Below are 9,322 nucleotides of genomic sequence, written 5' to 3'. Positions count from 1 at the left end.
AAGGCATGTAATAAGCTAGTTTTTTTCTGGATATGATTTTAAATTCTGGGTGTTCCAGGGTGTGGACGAAGGAGTAAATATGCTTACATCCCAATGTAAGCATTCCTTTGCTGTCTATCGTTGTAGTGAAGCGTCTGAGCTTTATTGTCTTGTGTCCTAAAAAGTAGGTGAGAATTTAGACTGCAGCTGGAGACGCAGCTCAGGGGAAGTGTTTACCCTACAAGCACAAGGTCCTGGGTTGGATCTCTGGCACCACAGAAAACCAACTGAATACCAGGTGGAGAGGGGTGAATCAGGAGTTCAAGGCCGTCCTCAGCAAGTGCCGGGCCAGCACAGGCTACAGGAGACCTGTCAACAAGAAAAAAGAAGGAAGGAGGGAGGAAGGGAGGGAGGGAGGGAGAGAGGGAGGAAGGGAGAGAAAGAGAGAGAGAGAGAGAGAGAGAGAAACTGGGGTGGTGGCAATGCACACCTTTAATCCCAGGACTTCTGAGGCAGAGATAGGTGGGTCTCTGAGTTTAAGGCCAGCCTGGTATAAAGTGCAATTTCCAGGATAACCAGGGTTATATGGAAAGCCCCTGTCATGAAAAAGGAAAACAGGGTTATAAAAGGTTTCTAGCAAATGTTAGCATTACAATAGTTGTTGGTTGGTTGGTTTGGAGACAGTTGTCCTGGAACTCAGCAGTGTGCCCAGCACACCTGGATGGCTAGTTAATAAGTTTTGCTATATGAAAATGGGGCAGAGGTAGCAAAGTACTGGCAGTACATGCCAATTTTCCTTGTGATTTGAGAGGTCGGGGACACAAAGACAGCATCCTGTTTGTGACTGGTGGACATTAGTATAACTAGTCCTATCCATTGGATCTATAAAGGAGAAATCCAGAGGGCAGATCGTTAGTCCAGTAAAGAGCTGTTAGGGGGAGTCTCCCTTGTTACGCAGGGGCAGTCATCAGACAGCTGACTTAAGGGGCAGGCAAGACTGGGAGGGGAGGTGTTTAACAGCCTCTTCCCCACTCCCCAGGGGATTTCTGGGCCTCTCTGACAACCTTGCCCGGCAACCTTGGTGAGTCTGGACAGTAATGGTGCTGAAGTGTCACAGACATTAGGAAGAGGTGTGGAAATGCCAAGAGAAAGCTCAGCCCAAGTGTCCTATGTCCCCATAGCTCCTTTGGATTTTTACCTAGCTGCTGGTGGCACTGGCCCGCCAGGTAGCAGCCGAGAGGAGGCACAGTGCTCTGCGAGGTTAAAGGAGTGACAGTTGGGTGTTAGCCATATCATTGCCCATACAAATCAGAATTCGATGGGAGACCTACTTGTTGAAATATTAAAATCACATGGAACTAGAATGAAAACTTTGGGTCACTAAGCACTCTACCTACTCAGGACTAAGTAATAGAAAGCGCCCTTGCCATCTGCCTACCCAGTCTTCAGAACTGGATCCTGGTGAGCTTTCTCCTGCCAACCCTCCTCGGTACCTACTGTGGCAGGAGGCAACTTTACTGGAACCAACCGGGGCAAGGTGGCCAGCTTTACAGCCTTCTCCCTCTGTGGCAGGGGGCGTCTCGGGACCCCCACCTTACAATTCCTTCTCCCAGCAGGGTGACAACAGCTACGACTTCCTGTCTGCTGAAGAGAAGGAGTGTCTGCTCTTCCTGGAGAAGACCATTGGCTCCCTGGAGGCCGAGGCTGACAGTGGACTGTCCACAGACGAGTCAGAGCCAGCCACCAGCCCTCAGAGCTTCAGAACACCACCCCTCACCCAGCAGACTCCCCAGGGTAAGAGACTGTCTAGGGAGGCAGTGCTCAGACCAGTGTCTCCTTCTGAACAGTTGACATCTTGTTTGCCCTCTGCTGCTAGCTTATAGGCAGAAGGAACCCCGCAGTCTCCCAGCCAGACTAAATTCTTGTCTCCAGAGGGGAGGGGGGACTCCTGAGAAGCCAGCTTCTGGTGACTTTCTATGAATTATCAGAGGCCTGGGAGGGAAAGGAGTTTGGCTAGCTCCCTTTCTGTCAGGGAAGAACTCAAAAAGAGATATGATACCACACGTAGGGAGGAGTCAGGGCGGCCTAAGCAGCTGGCCCTGGAGAGGATGATTTGGCATAGGGAGCTAATCTAGGTGACCCAAAGAACAAGACCAGGAGATAAGAGAGGAGCGCCCCAGCAGCATGCAGTACCCAGAGGCCCCTGTGAGGAGACAGCAGAAAGACAGCGCCATTCCACTTCAGTAGAGGAGGATGGGACGCGCACAGGTGTTGGGAATGTGTCCCAAGGTAAACAGAAAACGTTGCTACTATGGACAATCCCAACAGTATCGTTATCCTTTCAGTAAATATTTATAACTACTTAACACATCCTTGGGCCCTCCATTTAGACAGAGTAGAAATGGAAACTTCACATACCCCGAGGCTAATCCATCAAGCCTGGTGGACCTCACTCACCTGCCAAGAGCGCTAGGCCGCTAGGCAAGATAGCACGTCACTCAAGGGTGCCAGGCATGACGCTGTCACAGAACCATCCAGGATCTCACAGAAAGTGAAAGCAGAAGACCAAAGCAAGTCAAGTTGGCAGCAAGAGCTTCCACTGGGCTCAGTTATCCTGGGCTCTATGAGATAGTGTGAAGACCATATCCAAATCTCCCCCTGACTTTGATACCTGCTTAGAAGGTGGGGAGAGCCTGAGGTAAGGCTTTGAAGGCTTTGAAGCAACTAAGAAGCAATGTCTTCCAACCCCTATAAAACAATCAATTCCCAGTCAAAAAGAACCTGTTGCTTTTGATCTATTAGTCTACATGACCTCCAGAAAACAGTACTGCCCTGTTATAAGTCAAAGTCAGACAAACCCTGTTCATTGGGGAAGTGTGTGCTTTCTGCTCTGCTCGGTAACGGCATCCTCGCTCTGTTGACGCTTCTCCTGTTCTTCCCACTCCCCACAGGAAACCCAGAGGAGATAGACTCTCAGCACGTGCCTGCACCAGTGAGAGTATCCCAGTTCTCCGGTCCTCCTGAGTCTCCTAGTCTGGGCCTCAGGTCTGGTTCCTACAGTCTTCCCAGAAACCTCCACCTTGGCAGAAGCCAGAACCTCAGGGAAAGCACTACCCAGACTAATAGCCACGTATCTGAAACATCTGAGGTGTTCTTAGCAGAGCCTGAGAAAGGGCAGACCAGCCAGGACTCTAAGCCCATCCAGCCACCGGCCCCATCTCAGGACACTGCCCTTGACCTGAACACAGTTCTCATTCCGCCACCGGAGGCTTTTCAAGACAGTAGGCCAAAGCAAAGTGGGGAAGAGAGCCCACCTAAAGAGCCAGGGGAGAAGAGACACACACCACAGGCCCATACTGTGGTCAGCTCCCAGAAGAAAGAGGAAGCATCTTCAGAAACTATGTCCCATAAAGCCGCCGAGCAAGGTTGGACAGAAGGTTCACAACAACCACAGCAGCCCCCTGACAAGTCATCTCAGAACACAAGAGCTGAAGAGGCTCCCCTACCATCGGGGGTCAAGCCAAGTCTCCAACAGGCTCCCCCCACAACCTCAAAGCCCCGTAGGCTGCCTCCTAATATCGTATTGAAGAGCAGCCGAAGCAGTTTCCACAGCCATCCCCAGAACTGGCTGTCAAATCACAGCGAGGCTACAGACTCTGGGCCTGACCCTTCTTCCCTGCAGGAACAAAAGAAAGCCCGCAGAGAAGCTCTGGAAAAGCTAGGGTTGCCCCAGGACCAAGATGATCCCAGCCTTCTTATAAATAAGCGTACCACTTCCCTTAAAGTCAAGGCAGCTCAGGCTCAGAGCCCTGCCCAGGCCCAGGCCACGATTCAGCAAGCATCTCCAGCTCTGGTTCCAGGGGCTGCTTCTGCTGCAAGGAAAGCTTCCCCAGTGAAGGCTGTCACTCCTGTGGCCTCTTCAGGCAAGAGCTGGATTCCTGCCCAGGAAACCCCTCCAGGGAAGTTGGCAGCTGCCAAATCTATGCCGATTCCTATCCCTAAAGCTTCAAAGGGAAGCAGTTCCCTGACACAGCCCAAGCCTGATCCACGACTGACCCTCCAGGAGAGTAGCATCCCTGGCCTGAGACAGATAAACTTCAAGTCCAATACCCTGGAGCGCTCAGGCGTGGGGTTGAGCAGCTATCTCTCGGCAGCTGAGAAAGACTCCAAATGCCGAACCAGTACATCTCTGGGAAAGAGCCCCGTCTTGGACAAGGTTTCACCTAGTGTCTTGCGTAATTCCCGGCCCCGGCCCGCCTCCTTGGGCATGGGAAAGGACTTTGTAGAAATCAAGGGGGCCAAGTTGGTCGGCCTGGAGCAGAGCCAGCATTCCCAGCAGCTGGCCTTCCAAGGACAGAGCCGTGACAAGCTTCCTCGACCTCCCTGCGTCAGTGTCAAGATATCCCCAAAGGACATTCCTGATGGACACAGGAGGGAGGCCCTAAAGAAGCTGGGACTGCTGAAGGAGTAGCTAGGCCACCTGCCTAGCCAGCACCAAGCCACCAGAAGAGACTGGCTCTACCTAGAGCCTTTGTGGCCTCACAGCTCAGGGCTGCCGTCTTCCCTGTCTGAGGTGAAGAAGGAAGAGGCTTGAGTCCAAGCGTGTGTTTGTACTCAAAGCAGTTGCGCTATTGAGTACTTGCATAGATCATTCTAAAGATGTGTCTCCCGGGAGTGGGAGGGAGGAGGAGGAGAGAGAGAGAGAGACCTTACTTATCACTGATCCTATGTAACACAAGAAGTCACTGTTCAGAGCTCTGTTCCTGGTTGAGATTTCACAGGCATAAAGTTCAGCCTGTCCAGAACTGAGCGGAGCAGAGTGGCCAAACAGGAGAAGAGCAGTCGAATGAGACAAAGGAGGTAGAAAACTTAGAAAGATGAACAGCATCGCACACGTGACTACGGTCACATCAGCTGTGGGATGAGTTTCTGCAGTAATGGAGACTCGCTCAAGTCTTCCATGCCTCTCTCTCGGGGAAATGGCCCGAGGCCAAGGGGAGCTGCTCCGGTATCTCTTTCCCCACTGCCTTTCCCTGTCGTTTCTTGCAGTGTGGGCTACATCCCTGTCTCTACATCTCATAGTTCACTGATAGCAGGGCACTCCCTGGTCTGAGAAAGCCGAGTAATGGCCACGCCACACCCGCGTCCATTTCTACCTGGAAGAAACCATGTCATAGGCTTGAAGCATATCATAATAAACTGTGCCGTGGCCTGTGTTCTTCCTGCTTTCTGTCTCCCTGGCTGGTTTCAGGGCAGGTCATCACTGAGCTGGAAGCCCAGCCCAGCGGCTTTATAAGTACACAGTGGTTCCTGAATTTCTCCCGGCTCTTCAAAAGCCTGCAGGTTTCCTGGGGGCTGGAGGGGTGGCTCCATGGTTAAGAGTGTGTAAGGCTCTTGCAGAGGACCAAAGTTCAGTTCCCAGCACCCATTCACAACAGCCTATAACTCCAGTTTCAGCTCCAAAGGACCCAGCACCCTCTTCTGGCCTCCAGGAGGGACCCCTGCATTCACATGTACTCACACACAGACACATATTCATGTAACTAAAAAAATGTATGAGGTTTTTTTTGGAAATTTTTCAGGTTTCCTCAGTCCCAGTGATGGAAACCCACAGAGAGAGACTATTAGAATGGAGGGGACTTGAAATTCACACATGAACAGCTCACCTGGTGCCGCGCCTGTCAATCATGCTGCTCCGAACTGCCTCACTGCCTCCTTAGCCTGGGTTCTTAGACCTTGTCTCTCTCAGAGGCTCAGCCTTAGGCCCCTCAGAATTCTAAAACACCTTCCAAAACACCAGGACGCTGGTGTTTTTTTTTTTTTCTTTAACAAGGGGATATATTGTAGCTTTTTTTTTCTTGGTTTGTTTGTTTTTGTTTTTTCTCAAAACAGGGTTTCTCTGTGTAGCTTTGAAGCCTGTCCTGGAATTCGCTCTGAAGACCAGGCTAGCCACAAACTCACAGAGATCCTCTTGCCTCTGCCTCCCTAGTGCTGGGATTAAAAGTGTGCACCACTGCCCGGCATTGTAGCTCATTTTTAATAATTCGGAGCAATTCTTCCTCCAAATTTCCCAACACGCTGTATATGTCTTAAGTGAAATGTGTAGTCTTGTGACATAAATGAGCAGGCATGGCCGGACATGACCCCCCCCTCTCGGTAGATGACGATGAGTTGGTAGAGATGCCCCAAAAGGGGGAGCAGGTAGTGGCTGTTGCTGGAAGATGCCCTTTTGTCCCGTCATCTCTTGTCTGTGTCCTTAGGGACCCTTTGCCATCAATGATCAAAACTTCTGAGAGCAATGAGACGGTTAGGGTTAAGGGTGACAAATGACTCCACCCTATCATGGTATGTGGGTTGTGGGTGTGGCAGTTTCTGTGTGTGCTCTCTACACACCCCCACATACACACCCAAACGTCTGCTCCCTGGTTCCTAGCTCCAGGTGAAGACCTGATCTCTCAGAACTGGTGAGGGCTCTAACATTGAGCAAGCTCTACCATTAGAAGCTCTCAAAACACAGAAGATCAGTTCTAGGGGAGTGACTTGACAAGCTCTCTCATCCATAGACACAAGCTGGTTCCCTGTTCACTTACTGAATGATTAAGAGAGAACCATGAGTTATACCTCCGTTGAGACTGAGGCTTAATGGGAGTCTAGGAACAATACGATACTAACCGTGAGCTGGTCAGAAGGGCCACCTGTTCCATCTCCATCCGGGAGACAGGGAAGCTGGCCTCATACCAACCTCAGCCACATACAGCCTGCTCCTGCCCCTCTGCATCTTCTCCACAATGTCAGGCCCATTTCCCCCATCCTCTTAGAGTCAACAACACCTTCTGTCTACCTTAAAGAGCTGAGGAGAGCCTGAGGAAAATGTTTGCTACGCCAGTATGCCAGTATGAGGATCTTAGTTCTCCCTCCTTCTCTCTCTCTCTCTCTCTCTCTCTCTCTCTCTCTCTCTCTCTCTCTCTCTCTCTCTCTCTCTCTCTCTCTCTCTCTCTCTCTCTCTCTCTCTGTGTGTGTGTGTGTGTGTGTGTGAGAGAGAGAGAGAGAGAGAGAGAGAGAGAGAGAGAGAGAATGTTTTTCAAGATGCAAGAATATCAATTCAAACTTGGCCATCATCATTTTGAAAAGGGCAGAAAGGTCCAGTGAAAACATCCATTTTGCCCCCACCAAGAAGGTGAGGCTCCACCCACCTGATCCGACTGGTCTATCCTCTTGTACCCAGACAGGAAGAACTTCCTGTCATTGTCTTGCACTGATGGGGTGAATTAAGAGTTCCTCCTCTCTCTCTTTTCAAGAGATTTTGTGTAGGAGATTGGAAAACCTTATGTATAATTTTAAAAGCCAAACCAACTGTTCTATTTTCACTTGGATCTTAGATGTCTGCCTTATCCAACCAGAGTCTTGTTGCTGCTGGGTGCAAGCTATCTTCCGAATATAGAAGTAAGCCTCCTCTAAGCCTGGAACAGTGGGCTCAGTGCCCCCCAGATGTTTGGATAGCTGCCTCCTTGAGTCACCATTCACGTGTTACCCTGGGAGCACTACGCTGTGATTCCAGAGAGGCGCAGCAGGCCTACGGTGGAAGTGCAGTTTGGTAGAAGCCATCCTATGACCTGTGGGTGGGTAGTTGTGCAAACACCGGTGTGTGTTTTATGGGAGGAAGGACAGATTAAAGAGGGGGAGTACGGGCTCTCACTGGTTTGCTGAGTCTGACCTGGAAGTGATGGGTGAAGATACGTGGGTGCAAGAAGGCGTCCCTCTCCCTTCCATGGCTTCCATGCTTGTCTGTGTGGGCAGGGGAAGAGCATACAATCAGAATGTGCAGGCTGGGTCTCATAGATCCAGGATAGGCAGGTGAAAGCATGTCCATCTTCATCATTCTAGGCAGGATTACAGATGTAATGCTTCTCTGAAGATTCTGCCTTTGAGTAACTATGGGGCACATAAACGCATGTTCAAATTTAATATTCATCTTAGAACAATCGAGCAATCTGAGGGTGTCACTTTTGAACCTTATCGTTTTCGTAAGGTAAATGGGAGTGGTACCACCAGCTGTTTAAGACTGTCCGGATAAACAGAGCACAGTCCTGGGCACACTGTAGTAACTCAAAAAATCAGTGATGCCTTTTAGATAACATTTCCTCTTGCTCAGGAGAGAATACAAGGCTGGAAGCCAAGTGCTCTGGAAACTAAATTCTGCAAGTGACTTGCAACATATGAAGTCCAAAGTAGTCTAGTCTTCTTCGGCTCACCCTCCGGGTGACACAACTGTGCCCACATTTTGTTTCCTGAAGTTGCAAAAGGAAAAGATCCGCATGAATCTGATGTTCATGTCTTGTTGAGACTGAGCCTGATGCTTCCTGCTTCTGAATCCTCGAAACCAGCTTCTTCGCTTGCCAGTCTTAGACCGTCTGTGAGCAGACGCTTCTTCATGTTCCTGCTGACTTAAGCACCAGTAAGGAAGCTAAAAACGTTTCCAGACTCCTGGAACACTTCCTAAAACTAAGATCAGCATCTCTCTGGCACGAATCAACTGTTCGTTTGGAAGAGAGAAGGGGTGCAGTTGATGAGCTCTCTCGTCCTTTTTGGTGTCGGGATCCTGTGGATGTCAGGAGCCTCCATCGCCGTGACAGTCATCACCGGCACTGAGCGCACGCAGGAGTTAAAGACAGCGTTTTAGACTGTCGTCCTCTTGCCTGTTGCCGAGGGGGATCTTCATCCATGTTGACCTCATCTGCAAAGGATACAGAGCTCAAAGCAATGTGAAATGTGATGGTATCCCAGGAAAGTCCCGGAGCGGGGAATTTCTGTCATGCTCATACATGGGGCGGGAGAAGCAGACTAGGTCCGTTACAGTACTGAAATACGTCTGCTTCTTCGCACCAGCAATCTGCTTCCGGTCCCGGGCTGCCCAGGAGCCAGGAGGATATTTGTCCCGCTGCTCTAGTTTTTACTGTGAGAGACGGACGCCTGAGAAAATACACACAGATTTGTACATAGGTACAAGAGCAAACTAAAAACGGATATGATTGATTGCCTACAGAGATCATGCAGAGAAATCATGGAAATAAGGCAGAGTGGGCACGGAGAGAAGGGAATTCATTGGTATACCTTTTAAGGCAGTTCAAACTTGAAAGCCTTGAAACATTTCGCACAGCCATCAGATAACAAACAAGCAAGCAAACCAACACTCCTAGTGTGGGTAGAGGCGAGGAGGAATCCAAAATGAACTACCAATAGAAGACATTAATGTAACTGTGTTAGGAATTGTATCAAGGGGCAGGGACAAGAACGGAAACTAAAGTCGGAAGCTGGCCTGGGGAGATTGTTCAGTGGGTAAGAG

General features: G+C 50.1%; 1 protein-coding gene across 1 annotated transcript in view; it reads left to right on the top strand.

The window, feature by feature from the left end:
* CUNH1orf116 (chromosome unknown C1orf116 homolog) overlaps positions 1 to 5,205 on the top strand; it is a 12,827-nt gene extending 7,622 nt beyond the window's left edge. Inside the window, exons 3-4 of the mRNA XM_050147843.1 lie at positions 1,596 to 1,773; positions 2,931 to 5,205. Coding sequence (XP_050003800.1) covers positions 1,596 to 1,773; positions 2,931 to 4,450 — 1,698 coding nt within the window. The 3' untranslated portion in view covers positions 4,451 to 5,205. The remainder of the gene's footprint in view (positions 1 to 1,595; positions 1,774 to 2,930) is intronic.
* Positions 5,206 to 9,322: the final 4,117 nt, after the last annotated feature.

The sequence above is a fragment of the Alexandromys fortis genome, unplaced genomic scaffold (genome assembly GCF_014885135.2).
Source record: "Alexandromys fortis isolate MF-2015 unplaced genomic scaffold, M_Fortis_MF-2015_v1.1 scaffold_58, whole genome shotgun sequence".
In the NCBI taxonomy this organism is placed as follows: Eukaryota; Metazoa; Chordata; class Mammalia; order Rodentia; family Cricetidae; genus Alexandromys; species Alexandromys fortis.
Note: the sequence above shows the minus strand (reverse complement) of the source record. Positions and strands in the feature narration are given on the sequence as shown.